General features: G+C 44.8%; 1 protein-coding gene across 1 annotated transcript in view; it reads left to right on the top strand.

Annotated features, from left to right (window-relative positions):
• The window catches only part of epha8 (EPH receptor A8), a 45,476-nt gene extending 30,691 nt beyond the window's left edge, over nt 1-14,785 (top strand). The window contains exons 6-17 of the mRNA XM_062965688.1: nt 2,248-2,372; nt 5,593-5,755; nt 5,925-6,018; nt 6,678-6,745; nt 7,777-7,902; nt 8,528-8,713; nt 9,252-9,313; nt 9,758-9,967; nt 10,201-10,350; nt 11,895-12,085; nt 12,443-12,598; nt 12,720-14,785. Of these exons, the coding sequence (XP_062821758.1) occupies nt 2,248-2,372; nt 5,593-5,755; nt 5,925-6,018; nt 6,678-6,745; nt 7,777-7,902; nt 8,528-8,713; nt 9,252-9,313; nt 9,758-9,967; nt 10,201-10,350; nt 11,895-12,085; nt 12,443-12,598; nt 12,720-12,834 (1,646 nt within the window). The 3' untranslated portion in view covers nt 12,835-14,785. The remainder of the gene's footprint in view (nt 1-2,247; nt 2,373-5,592; nt 5,756-5,924; nt 6,019-6,677; nt 6,746-7,776; nt 7,903-8,527; nt 8,714-9,251; nt 9,314-9,757; nt 9,968-10,200; nt 10,351-11,894; nt 12,086-12,442; nt 12,599-12,719) is intronic.
• The last annotated feature ends 309 nt before the right edge of the window (nt 14,786-15,094 follow it).

Genomic DNA, 15,094 nt, shown 5'->3' with positions numbered 1-15,094 from the left:
CTGCTTAAAGCATATAGTGCAGGGTTAAGCTTTCACTCATATATAAGTAACAAGACAGAGTTCAATTCACTCTTTTGCGACTTGTTATAACAATATTATAATTGCACAGTATGTTGCAAGTAGTTGTCTTCTTTTTCTTATGAGGAGAAGAAATGAAGGGAGTCTCTGATATGAGAAATGTTTGTTGTGTCCTTAAAGGGATGCACGACAAAGAGTCCCGGGTTTTTTTCTTCTTTGTTTCGGGTCGAGCCCTTCTTCAGGTTTTTTTAAGGCCAATTATGTTGCAGAGACTCTATATTCTCCTTGAATTCTCATTCCTACATAAATATCAACAGACAAAAAACAATAGATATGCCAAACATTTCTCATATCAGAGACTTCCTTCATTTCTACTTACCAACCTTCTCCTCATAAGAAAAAGAAGACAACTACCTGCAACATACTGTGCAATTATAATATTGTTATAACAAGTCGCAAAAGAGTGAATTGAACTCTGTCTTGTTACTTATATATGAGTGAAAGCTTAACCCTGCCTTATATGCTTTAAGCAGCAGAGTAATTAAAACTCAAACTGTTTTGCTATAGGAACACATACTTGTGAGAATTTAATCCTGAAATATCTATTTTAGAAACACTACACTGATACGTGTCAATATTTTGGTGGATATATGTCAGAGACAGAACGCCAGTGAGTAAAGCAAAACTCAGTTTATTGAGATTACAGAACTAAAAATGCCCGTAGGAGACAAAAACAGGGCAAACACTTGACTTCAGTGTGATAGGTAACAAAAAACAACTCAGATTGATCTTAAACAACTCAAAGGGAAAAACCGGGTTAAACAGAAGTATAATCCGGATTAAATCAAAAGTGCTTACTTCAGCCTGGCAAACAATGCAAACAAAGGAGGATCAACAGGAGTCAGAATGTAGACAACAGACTGGTAGCAGATTCCTCTCTGCTACTCAGAAACAGCAGGAGACTAAACCAGGCTTGTTTATTCCTCCCTGCAGCGAAGGAAAACGTGGTCGTAGTCAGGATTCAATTTAAGGTTCAGCAGCCAACAATATCCAGGTCCAGGCTCAGCAGTCAGGGAAACGGCAGTCAGCAGGGTCCCAATCCGGTCCAGAGGTCAATAGCCAAACGTAGCCGTCTAGGAATCCAAAGGTCTCACCGATAAGCAGCAGAAGGGATAATCCAGAATCGAAGTCAGTCAGTCCAGCGTCAATCCAGTGTGAGTAGGTATTGCCCGTCAAAAAGACGACGGAGGTCCAAGCTATTGAGATTAAACACAAGTTGCACAGAGAAAAACCCCGCACAGTTCCACCCGCCGTCGATGCCCAGTGTCCTTGGTAAACTTACGTATCCAGCAACGAATCACACCCGTCTTCAGGAAGTTCCCCAACAAAAGCCCAAGCGTCCGTCCAGATTACCTTGCCCAACGCAATTAGACATTGATCCCAAACCCCAATTTATCCCAGTTCAAGCTCATCATCGCTGTCAGCTGCCATCCCAATTCCAGGCGCCCCAAACTCATCATCCTCATCAGAGCTAAAGCACCTTTGACTACGCCCCACAGCATCCCCAGCTGTGGATCCCGCTCCATCCCTCCAGCCAGTCCATGGGTCTGATCCTGCAACCCGCCACTCACCTCCCATGCTTTCATTGCCTGTTTCCCCAACACCCAAATCCTCCCTCACACAAGTCCATTCCATGTCGTCCTCCTCCGAGCTGGCCATCTCTTCCTCCAAACCCTCAGAAAAACCCTCAAATGAGTCCTCATCTGTCGAGTCTGTAAACAAATCCCGGAGCCGTTTTCGTTCACGCTCCTCGAAAAGAGTCTGACTCTCGAGGAGTCTTATGCCCCCTTCTTCTATTATCGGAGCCCGAAGGCTCAACCATAACAATATATATGCATAATATTACTGTGACTTAACAGACACAACCTTTGTTCACCTCCTTAAATGGTCTTTAGACCAACATGGCTTCTTCAGTCTCGCCTGGCCTTAACAGGCCCTTATCCAGACCCCAAATCATACAATTCCATTCAATCCACTCATCACATTGGTGGCCTCCATAGCTTTGTAAAAGGACCATCTCGAGTGACTTGCAACCACTATCTTTGTCCCTGGAAGGGGTCATTCTGGCATTCAAAGATGGAGGCCTTGTGCCAGGTAGGACTTCCATCTCCTAACATGTCACTGTATCGCCTTTGTGGGACTCATTCTTCCTTTTTGCTCTTTCCGCAGCTCCGTCGCAAGTGGTGGGCGTCCACCAGGAGAACGTGGGTCAAAGCAGCATCACACTTCTGTGGCAAGAACCGGAACAACCCAACGGCATTATCCTGGAATATGAAATCAAGTACTACGAGAAGGTAACCATAGCTTGCCAATCTCGTGACCTCTTAATAGTCCATTCATTCCATGATCAATGATATAGAACCCTAGGATTTGTAGTTTGATGAGGTATTATTTATTTATTTACATCATTTATATTCCGCCCTTCTTTCTCACCCCGAAGGGGACTCAGGGCGGATCACATTACACATATTAGGCAAACATTCAATGCCTTTTTAACACAGGACAAAGACAAACAAACATAGCTCCGAGCGGGCCTCGAACTTATGACCTCCTGGTTAGTGACCCATTGCTCTCCCATCTGCGCCACAGCCCCGGGCCAGCACTCATTGGCAGAAAAAGCTCAAGACCTGGCAAAATGACATCTCCCAGGATGCCGTAGCACTGAGCCATGGCTGTTAAGAGTAGGGTGAAACTGTGTTAATTCCACAGTGTAGATGCACTCGCAGAAGTAGCATAGGGGAACACACCCAAGGAGGACGCATACTTGCACTGCTTGAATTGCAACGCAACGCAATGCAAATAAAAGAGGAATCTCGATAGAATTGGTTCAGGATTTCATGCACACAGGTGGATTGATGAAACCACAGGTTGAGAAGGAATACTAATGCAATTGCGTCCCGATTTTCCCTCTTGCTGGGACTTAATAAGTGTTTGTAATGCACCGCGGTGTCCTGGAGCCCGGGAAGGAACGCCAACCAACCCAGTGGCAAGCGGGGCGTTTGCCAATTCCAATATTGATTTTAGAAATTATTTGACTCAAAATGAGAAGACAACCTCGGAAGAATACCCAAGAAGGGAAGCCAACCTGCGTATTTGATCTCATCTGCTCAAGTAGGAAACCACCACGAGGCATTGTCATTCCCATAAAAGGCTAGGAAACATCTGAAATTGTCACCTGTGCCTTTGGGGTCTTGTAACTTTGTTTCACACAGAACCAGACACTTGAGTTAATCAGAGACTCATCAGCATATCTACTAGACATGTCCAAAAAATCGTTTTGAATCGTATATCGGAATTATTTCGGATTGTTCTCGCTTTTTGATACGCATTCCGAGACATTGTCTCACAGCGCAACCAGCAATGTAATTCGAACCATTGTTGGACCATTCTCTAATTGTCTCTTAATGTTTCGTTAATTTCGCCCCCCCCCCCCAAAAAAAATTAAAATATTTTTTTAAAATATTAAACAAAATTGTTTCTGCAACCTACCTTGAATGGGAGCTTAGCGCAGCCTAACATGGCTGCTGCTCCCCGGCCAATCAGAAGCTTCCACGATGGATGCAAAGGTGGGGGCTAACGTCCTCTGCATCCACATGGAAGATTGCCATACAAGCCCGGTGTGTAGCGATTGCGCATGCGCGTCCGCCATTTTAGAAACATTTAGAATCATTATGAATTTTCGGAAATATCTGAAACTTTTGGGTGAAAAAATCAGAAATACTTTCTATATCGAAGCGCCAGCGCCCCCTACTTTAGAAACGAGAATTGAAACATTTTTTTCATCAATCGGACATGCCTAATATCTACGTCATTGTTTCCTCATGAATTGTGTCGTTTGGGGAGATAACGTGGGGTGTAAATAAATATACTAATAACAGCAACAATAATAATAACAATTCCAAGATGCAGGCTGTGAAATCAAGGGAACTGCCGGCCAATCCGGGTGCGGATCCTACCCGGCCTCTTTTCCAGCCAATCGGGAGAGAGCGGGAAGTCTGAATAATAATAAAATAATAATAAAACTTTATTTATATACTGCCCTATCTCCCGGATGGGACTCAGGGTGGTTTCCAATAATAAAAACAACACAAACATTACATACCAAAAATAATAACACATTATTAAGCAAAGTAAAAATACAATTATAGAAATAACGAACACTTACATGACCTGATCAAGGGGACGGGAACCATAAACCCCATATATTAAAATGTATCATTTTAAGTTAGAGAAATCTTGTGCAATATATTCATATGAATAGCTGAAGACAGAAGAAGATGCAAACTATTGACTCACGTTCAGCTTGTGCCCTGTCAAAACTCCTAGATCCCTTTCACACGGACTTCTTTTCAAGCCCGGGTTCAACCACCCCATATCTCTGCATTTCGTTCCCATTGTTGAAGAGTAGTACTGTACATACCGACATAACTTGTACTTTTGGCCCAGTTTCTTTGGATCCAATCCAAGCTTTTATCAGTATATTTTCTATGTGATTTTTATGACTGTTTTTATTGTTGATGGTTTTGTTTTATTGCTTGTTTTTATATTGTTGATGTCCGGGCTTGGCCCCATGTAAGCCGCCCCAAGTCCCTTCGGGGAGATGGGGTGGGGTATAAGAATAAAATTATTATTATTATAATTTTATTATGACACAGCAGACAAGATAGATATGCTGGATTTTGTATCACAAAATCACAAGTCAAACACTTCCCAAGTGTCTAGGACTGTGTGATGTATTTTCGGATGATGCGCGCAGATCCCAGTCGGGTGGCTGCAAGGACCAGGCCTTGTGTCTCCTTCTTCAGGGTCCCATTCGTGAGCCAGAGCCAGGTCTTCTCCTTATTATTATTATTATTATTATTATTATTATTAATGGCCTTTGTCCTGATGTCTTGCTCCTGGGCTGCAAGGATCAGGCCTTCTGTCTCCTTCTTCAGGGTCCCATTCGTGAGCCAGAGCCAGGTCTTCTATTATTATTATTATTATTATTATTATTATTATTATTTGTCCTGATGTCTTGCTCCTGGGCTGCAAGGATCAGGCCTTCTGTCTCCTTCTTCAGGGTCCCATTCGTGAGCCAGAGCCAGGCCTTCTCCTTATCAGCTCTTCCTTCAATTTTGTCAAGGAACTTTCCATGCCATGTTTTGTTGTGCCAGCTGTCAGCTCTAGTTTGTAGTGCGGTTTTCTTGTACTGATTCTGCTCTAGTTTGTAGTGCGGTTTTCTTGTACTGGTTTTTTGTCTGCTGTGCTTTGAGGAGTTTCTGATTTTTGACTTCAATCAAAGCAGGTTCTTCACTTTGCTTTACATATTCTGCCAGGGCATGTTCTTCTTCTTTGACTGCTTGTTTTCCTTGTAAGAGTCCTCTGCCCCCTGATTTTCTAGGCAGATATATTATTATTATTATTATTATTATTATTATTATTATTATTATTATTATTACATTTCTCCCGGTTGCAATCCGTTTTGATGGTTTTGGCCAATCTCTCCCCTGTCTCCTTCTGTTTCCCCCGCAGGACAAAGAAATGCAGAGTTACTCCACCTTGAAGTCCAAAGGCAACAGCACCACCGTTTCCGGTCTGAAGCCGGCCACCCGCTATGTCTTCCAGGTCCGAGCCCGGACCTCCGCCGGCTGCGGCCGATTCAGCCAAGCCATGGAAGTCGAGACGGCCAAAGCAAGTGAGGGCAAAGCGGGGAGAAGAGGGGGCTGCGAATAGACGAGATATGATTTATATTGCCGTTGATGTTTGGGAGTCATTAAGTTCTTCTTTTGGAAAGGAGTCTGGCAAAGAGTTGCATATTTTCCCTGCTTACGATAAATTATCTGATAGTCGTTCTCTCCCAGCAGTTCCTCGTTACGACACCGCCACCGTCGTCTGGGTCTGCCTCACACTTATCAGCGGACTCGTCACCCTGCTTTTGTTTCTGATTTGCAAAAAGAGGTAAGCTTCCCAATCCCGTTCCAAGGGTCTCGTCCAGTAAAGAAACTCTCCCAGTCCCACCAAGACAGCCCTGGTCTTCGTTTCCGAGATGACAGTAATTTATGCGCAATAATTATAACGACATAGTAACTAATTCCCTTCCGTATCTTACATGGACTCGTTCATTCTCCGTTAATCAAGATTCTGAGCACTTTGCGTGTAGATCTGCTCAACCAATTCTTGAGAATTCGATCCAAAATTCATCCTTTCCATGGCAGCCCACACAAATGGCCATTATAGGTTGTCGAATGCTTTTTCTACATCTAAAAATATCAGAGCATCACGTTTCCCATTCATTCTACAACTTATTTTCTACGCTGAAATCTTGTAGTTGTTATCCAAGATGTCACCCTATCATTTTTGGATCTTCAATATCTTGGTCTTCTTTAGGAATGACAGTTATATTTGCCTGTCTTCAAGAATCTGGCATTTCTATTCCTCAGTGTGTCATTCACTCGTTTGCAGCAGAGGTGCGCATAGTAGAGCTTGTAGGGTCTTACAATATTGTACCTTCTGTGTTTGTGTGCATGGATTGCATTGTAAAAAAATTTGATTTACATCTTCTGTCTTCTCTATTCTTTCTTCTTGTCATGTCTTCTTCTCTCTTCTTGGTGTGCCAGGCACTGCGGCTACAGCAAAGCTTTCCAGGACTCCGATGAGGAGAAGATGCATTACCAGAACGGACAAGGTGAGTGCAGAGAGTGAGTCAACACTGCGATGTGGCAGCTAAATGAGGCAGCACGGAAAGTTCAAGAGGAGGACTTGATGACCAATGGAGTTCAATGGAGACGCATATAAAGACATCACAGCTCCCGTGATTCCATAGCATTGGGCCATGGCAACTAAACTGTCGTGAAGCCGCATTAACTCAATGGTGGATGGATTAATTCAATGGGCTCCTGGCTGCTTGCCTCAGGCCCTCCTCATTCTCCCTGTCCTCTTGGTAGAAGGACACGGCAAGCCAAAACGATGGGGGAGGAAGGCGCATATCAGCTGAGAGCCCTCTGGAATGCTCTCAGCCACCGTATGTGTCTCGCCCTCCTCCCGGCATAAGGTCAGCTCAAGGAAGGCACCCAGTGGTTGAGAGCCCTCCGAAGCACTCTCAGGCGCTTCATGTCTCACCCTCCTCCCAGCATAATGCCAAGAGGATAGCCTGAGGGTCGGTGGAGGACAGCCTGAGGATGACCCGGGCCCTGCCCTGACCCCTCCTGGCTCCACCCCCTCCCGGGCCCTCCCCACCCAGCGTGTGCCCAACCCCTCTCCCTCCTGGCCTGGTCCTCCCAGCCAGGACCACAGTGTGGCCCCAAGGCAAAAAAAAATTGCCCATGCCTGGTGTAGATGCACCTCAGGTCGAGGGAGGAGAAATATTGGATTGTGAACACTGCCTTTACCAAGTGTGTGTGTATATATATATATATATTTGCTACATTTATATGCCGCCCTTCTCACCCCGAAGGGGACTCAGAGCGGCTTACAAATTAAATTTACATACAATATTATATTAGCATAGTACAATACTGGTAATAAATTACTATATTGTACAGTATCAATATATTGTAATATTATTATATTGTATTATTAGTATTATATCGTATTACAATATAATATTAATATTATATGTATATACAATATGTTATAATTATTATATATTATATATATAGTCTGGTTTTGTCTTGCACGAATCTCACCTCTTGTGTCATCTTCTCTGAACCCCGACAGTGAAGTTCCCTGAGTCCAAGTTCTATGTGGAGCCGCACACTTACGAGGACCCTTGCCAAGCGGTGCACGAATTCACCCGGGAGATCGAAGCCTCCAGGATTAAGATCGAGAAAGTCATTGGATGTGGTGCGTATTCCATTCTTGAGTCATTGATACTCCTCGCTTCTTGCTATTTCTGAACCCAGGGAGCAAGAACTAGAGCAACTGTTAGGACTCTAGGTCCAATGCCTTGGATGTCCAGGCAACCAACGGGAAAGCAAATCACAACAGTCAGATTGGACAGAATTGGACAACCTCTGGGAGAGATAATCCGTAGGCATAGGATGTGGGTTGTTGTGAGCTTTCCGGGCTTGCCATCAAGGGTCCTCATCTGGGGTGGAGGTGTCTCAACCAGTTCAGGATGAGGTCCCATTCCCCCTGAAAGATTGTGTTCATTTTTTTTCATTTGTCCCGTAATTCGGATCAAATTCGTTACATTTTGTACTTACGAGGCGATATCCGACACGCGCACTAAAAATGTAAGAATCGAAACTGACCTCATACTTTTTCATTTTAGTTTTGTAAATGTCGGACGGCTCCTTTTCCACACAAGGAAGCAAAGCAAAGCCAAAAAGGCTGCCTTATTATTATTATTATTATTGTATAATTTAATATAAATAGATTAGTATAGATTGTCTGGCTAGGCCTCGATATGGTATCCAATCCTCCCAAGAAAAGCTCATCGGTGTCTTACGGATGTCTCACTCTGCAGGGGAGTCGGGCGAAGTGTGCTACGGCCGGCTGAAGTTACCTGGCAAGCGGGAGATGCCCGTGGCGGTCAAGGCTCTGAAGGCCGGCTACACCGAGAAGCAGAGGCGGGACTTCCTGAGCGAAGCCAGCATCATGGCGCAGTTTGACCACCCCAATGTCATCCACCTGGAAGGGGTCGTCACCAAAAGTAAGTCTGGGGATTGCAATTTTTATTGTTATTTATTTCATTTTATTTTTATTATTGCTATTTATTTTTATTTTATTATTTTTTATTTATTGTTATTTTTATTATTATTGATTTCATTTTATTTTTACTATTGTTATTTATTATTTTGTTTTTATTACTGTTTTTTATTTTTTATTACTGCTATTTATTTTATTTTTATTGTTATTTTTTATTATTTTTTATTTTTTATTATTGCTATTTATTTTATTTTATGATTGTTATTTATTATTTTTATTGTCATTTATTTTACTTCAATTATTCTTATTTTTATTTTATTGTTTTTGTTGTTCGTTTTTGTTTTATTATTGATATTTATTGTTATTTATTTTCTTTTATTTATTTCTATTTTTGTTATTTATTTTAATTTTGACTTTATTGTTTATTTTTGTTTTTGATTATTTTTATTTTATGGGTTCCGCACTACCCCCAGTTGCAGAAAGAACAACCTCCCCAAGCCACGGGGCTTCTCTATTGACGTGACCTTTCTTGTCTCCCGCAGGCAAATTAGTCATGATTGTGACCGAGTACATGGAGAACGGCTCGCTGGATTCCTTCCTCCGGGTAAAACAAAACAAAACATGGCCAGAAGAATTAGACAAATGGCTCCTTCTTGTGCATGACTTTGAGTGAACGTTGCTGCCACGGCGTTCGAGTGGGGCACTGTTTCCCTGTCCCAGAAAACCGCATTGTCGGAAAATGTTTGCAATGCACCTCCTTCCGCCACCCACATCTATCCTAACTGCATGTGGCGGCAATACCGCCTTGTGCCTTTGTACTGCAGGTCATCACAAATTGCTCTCAAACGGCATCCTGATAACAGAGATGCTTAGCCTGGTGTTATGAAATTGGATTGCTGTGAGTTTTCCGGGCTGCCTGGCCATGTTCCAGAAGCTTTCTCTCCCGACGTTTCACCCACATCTATGGCAGTCATCCTCGGAGGTTGTGAGGTCTGTTGGAAACTAGTCCAGTGGGGTTCATATATTCAAGAGGTTCCTCTCTCCGCAGAAACACGACGGGCAGTTCACCGTCCTCCAGCTGGTGGTCATGCTGCGGGGCATCGGTGCCGGCATGCGCTATCTCGCTGACCTGGGCTACGTGCACCGCGACCTGGCTGCCCGCAACATCCTGGTCAATGGCAACTTGGTCTGCAAAGTCTCCGACTTCGGACTCTCCCGGGTCCTGGAGAATAATCCCGAGGCAGCTTATACCACCACGGTAATTTCCACGTGATTTCCTGCTCCTTGGATGGCATTAATATTTAGATGCGCCTGAGATGTTCTGCAACCATTTCTGGTATGTGGAATTTGGTTTAGAAATTTGGCAGTCTAGGTAATAGGGAAGAACTCTCAAGCTAGGTACCCAATGGGATTTCCGAATTCCATGGTTTGCAGAATCAAGAGAAATCCTTCTCTCAAGCATATTATATCGATGAACCTTTCATCTTCCAGGGTGGGAAGATCCCAGTTCGGTGGACGGCGCCCGAAGCCATCACATACCGGAAGTTCTCCTCGGCCAGCGACGTGTGGAGCTATGGCATTGTCATGTGGGAAGTGCTGGCGTACGGAGAGCGGCCATATTGGAACATGACGAACCGGGATGTAAGGAAAGAAAGCAGATGGTTTCTCCGCAGGGTTTAAATCTGTCAAATGGCACTTTCCTTGCTGGTGAAAGAGCAACATCATGCACTAAATAGACCTTTCTCAGAGTATCCAATCAAAAAGAGGTCCAAAAAAGGAAGAATCCTCCAAGGGATGGTCTCGCTATTGCTCTTACTTCTGTATCCCTGAATTTAATGTCATCCTGTTTGCAGATGATACCGAATTAATCTCAGAAGACCACAATTCTGGAGCGGGCCCAGAACTCACAGAATTACTTATTTGTGGCTTACTGTGAGTCTTTTGGGCTCTATGGCCATGTTCCAGAAGCTTTCTCTTCTGACATTTCACCCACAGCTGTGGCAGGCATCCTCAGAGGTTGTGAAGTCTGTTGGAAACTGGGCAAGGGAGGTTTATATCTTTCTCCAGGGTGGGAGAAAGAACTCGCACACACTGCCTCCAACAGGCTAGAATTCTTTCTCCCACCCTGGACCTTACACATATAAACCCCACTTGCCTAGCTTCCAACATACCTCACAACCTCTGAAGATGCCTGCCACAGATGTGGGTGAAACATAAGGAGAGAAATTTTCTGGAACATGGCCATACAGCTCTAAAGATTCACAGCAACCCAGTGATTCCGGCCATGAAATCCTTCGACAATAAATACTTATTTGTGGCTACTCCCCCCCCCCCGCCCCGATCCCAATTTGGAGGCATTAACAAGCAGGAGCAAATATGTACATATATATACACCAGATCCAATCAAAGGAAGACTAAGATCCAGCCAAGCTAATCCTCGATCTAATCAAATGAAGAGAGGATCTAATCAGGGCGAGCAAAGTCAGCTCCCGACAAGCTGACGGTGGAGATGAATTATATACACACGGCTGAAATCAATACTGCAAATAAGCGCCTCCAGAGAGACAATTGCTTTCGGTTAGGGAGCTAGAAATCCCCAGGATTTGTTGAGCCCACAGTGTCAGATTGTGTTAGTTTTCCCGATGCCTGACAACTCTCGGTTGCTTTTGCTGAACAAGATGGGCACGGAGTCCTGCTGGTCGTTGCCCGTTTGGGAAGAGGTGAAGCCAAGGTCTTGAGCAGGAGAAGGACACGGGCTTTTGTGGGCTTTATGGAAAATTGGTCTTTGAGAGCATTCTTAGGCCCGAAAATCTGGGGAAAGCGAAACCCTAGGTGTGTACAACCGGCCCTCCATGTTCGCCAGGGTTTGTTGAATGGGTTGAGACTCGATGAGGAGATAGTCATGGAAAAACTATCACAAAATATCCCTCCCGCAACAAAAATCATGTTATGTAGTGCGATCAAATCTGTAATCCCGCAACTGCAGAGGGCTGACCATGATACCTTTCTGCAGCTGGGCTTTTTAGACTTCCAAAAGTGGGGGAAAGTAATAAGAGAGGTTTGTTGACACTCACATTTTCCGACTCAGATTTTGCCTTCTGGTTCTAGCGTCAGCCAAGGTGAGGATCTAGGCTGAAATGGCAGACTTGATCTCACCCTTGTGTTGGTGGATCTCACTGTCGCAGGTCATCCAGTCCGTGGAGGAAGGCTACCGGCTGCCGGCCCCCATGGGCTGCCCCACCGCCCTCCACCAGCTCATGCTGGACTGCTGGCAGAAAGACCGCAACGAGAGGCCGCGCTTCTCCCAAATCGTCGGCATCCTGGACAAGCTCATCCGCAGCCCACAGAACCTGAAGTGCACGGCCACCGTCAGCCGGTAGGTCAACGAGTGTGGAGATGGTTCTGTGGGAAGGAGAACATCCTGTTACGTAGAAATAACTGAAAACGGGACCCAGAAGTGTTCCCGTTGGCGCAAGTGGTCAGAATTATGAAGCAAAATAATAATGAAATTTTGGAAATTCGGAAATTTGGAATTTCAGAATTTTGGAAATTTGGAATTTTGAAAATTTGGAAATTCGTAATTTCGGAATTTTGGAAATTCGGAATTTCAGAATTATTTCGGAATTTCGGATCCAAAACAAAATGGACCCCTCCAGAAACAAAATGGGACATTTTTGGGTTGGGTTGGTGTTGCTGTTCTGTTCACTTTTCCGTTCACGTCTCCACTTTACAGGTTCACCCAAACCCTTTCGGAGAGAGGCTGCATCGAATTCACCAGCTGCTCCACCGTCGAAGACTGGTTGGACTCCATTCGGCTGGGCCGATATCGAGACAACTTTGCCCTGGCCGGCTACTCATCCCTCGGCATGGTGATGCGGATGAGCATCGAGTAAGTGCGGCCTTGGACGATGTGATCCATTGGATAATCTGGAGTGTCGTACGAGCGGAAGTCGGATAACCGGGACTCTACTGTGTATAGTAACTCTACCTCTCGTTTGTTCCTTCCACAGGGATGTGCAGAGCCTGGGGATCAGCCTGGTGGGACACCAGAGGAAAATCTTGACCAGCATCCAGATCATGCGGTCTCAGCTGCTCAACACCATGGGCTCCCAAAGACACCTCTGATGGCCCTTCCTCCTCGTCCGTGGATGTTTACATGCTCCTTCCCTCCGTTTCACGCATAGGGAGGAACTTCTTCTTCCCAAAAAAGTGGCCGAAATAAGAAGTTGTCTGCGCATGACAGTAGCAATTGAATCTTGCTACATAGAAGGGCCTATATGTAGTGTGAGGTCCGGCTAATCCTCACCGTTGGACCACACACTGCGCAGACTTATGGTGACCACTGACTTGAACGGCATGGCGCATAGATCAATACAGACGTTGCTTGAAGAACTGGACAGGCCATGCCGTGGTGCTTCTCATTCTTCGGCATGACTCGGGACAAAGATGTGTACACAGGGTATATATAAACATTGATAAGGCCTTCTCTGGCCATCCCGACGCAATAATTGTTGAGAGAGCTGAAGAGGAACATCTCACACAACAAGAAGGATGGACTGGGCGGACTTTGTAGACCACGATTGTCTACTTTAAAAAGGCAGGACTCGTTGAGATGTTGGCCAACACTCAACACTTGAAGCTCCTTAGCTGTGGCTCCAGAACTTCAGAGTCACGAATTCAGGTCTCCTTTGTAGACCACGATTGTCTACTTCAAAAAGGCAGGACTTGTTGAGACGTTGGCCAACACTCAACACTTGAAGCTCCTTAGATGTGGCTCCAGGACTTCAGAGTCACGAATTCAGGTCTCCTTTGAGTGTTCCACCTCCAGGTGCTAGACATCATTCTGGGTGGCAACCAGTCCTTCCTCCAGCTCCAAGAAAAGTTGGACTGTTGTTACTCCATTGCTGCTAAATCGGAGGATCTTCACCTACACAAGGAGTCTCCTATGTGCTAAATGCTGGTCCTTCTCACGCCATGTTTTGGTTTATGGAGTGCGGTTGTGTAGAAGGAAGATTGATGTGTGTCTTGGGTTGCTGTGAGTCTTTTGGGCTGTATGGCTATGTTCCAGAAGCTTTCCCTCCTGACTCATAACTTCTGAGGATGCCTGCCACAGATCTGGGTGAAACATCAGGAGAGAACATGACCACACAGTCTGAAAGACTCACCGCAACCCATGAAAGCCTTCGACAATACGACGTGTGTATTTCTTTTCACTCCTCGACACAAGAGATCCACCCACTTAGCACAAGTTCCAGTCATCCATTTATTCCCCAGTTCCCTTCTGTGCCTGCCAAGTAGATTTCAGCACTGGGTTCGAAATCTCATAATGGAACTCACTACAGAGTCTTGGTGTCACAGTTGGCAGAGGTTTTCTACCACAGCCTCTGACCTTGTTTAATAGCTCACCAGCTTGAGCTAGTACTTCCTCATGTTCTTCTCACGCCGTGTCACAAATTAAGTTAAATTAGCCTCCCTGCATTAAGCGGTACCTAGAATTTTCTACTTACAGACACATCTGCTTTCGAACTGCTTAGGTCAACAGCAAGCTAGGCTGTTAACCGTCGGGAGCTTCAGACCAATAACCTCACGGTCAGTGATGATTTATTGCTGCTGGCCACTCCCCCTCTCAATTGATTGACAGCTACAGGGCCCAGGAAGTGGGACCTGGTGGGCGGGCTTTGTGAGCTATTCTGGAACGCAATAACATGTGGCTAGCCACCTCGGCAGGGCAAATAATAACACCTCACTTTTACTCTACGGTTGTATAGCGGAAATATGTCGTTTCTTCCTATGGAAGCTTGTGTCCTTTTTACACAATAGGGAAAGATGCAATACTTTCTTCTTCTTTTTTCCAAGGTGCGTTGGGAGTGAAATCCCTGCAATAATATAACAAGGAAGTGGTGGGTTTTGGGGTTTGGGGAGAAGAAGACACTGCAGGGCGGAAATGGCTTCCAAGAATGGATGAAAGCGGGACCGTGTTCTGAATAGACACTGCGAGGAGATCCTTGGATGTTGCCTCCTGCTCGAACGTTCTCCTGTTTCTGCAGAGAATAAAACTTGTGCGTTCACCACCGGACTCTTGGCTTCTTATTATCCGAAGCCTGTGTTGGGTTTTTTTCTGGTTTCTCTCGGCATACACTTTGGAAAGCATAATAATCTATATATACAAAAATGTACCGTTCGTTTGTAGGATTGAGTTAACAACAAAACCACTGGGCCAAATGCCACCAAATTTGGCCACAATATGCCAACACATCCAAGGTATGTCCTTCAGCTCAAAAAACTGGATTGGCCTATATCAGGGGTCCTCAAACTTTTTAAGCAGGGGGCCGGTCTACAATCCTTCAGACTGTGGAAGGGCCGAATTATCATTTGAAAAAGAAAT

Source organism: Anolis carolinensis, unplaced genomic scaffold (assembly GCF_035594765.1).
Source record: "Anolis carolinensis isolate JA03-04 unplaced genomic scaffold, rAnoCar3.1.pri scaffold_15, whole genome shotgun sequence".
NCBI classification, from domain to species: Eukaryota; Metazoa; Chordata; class Lepidosauria; order Squamata; family Dactyloidae; genus Anolis; species Anolis carolinensis.
This window is presented reverse-complemented; position numbering and strand designations above follow the sequence as displayed.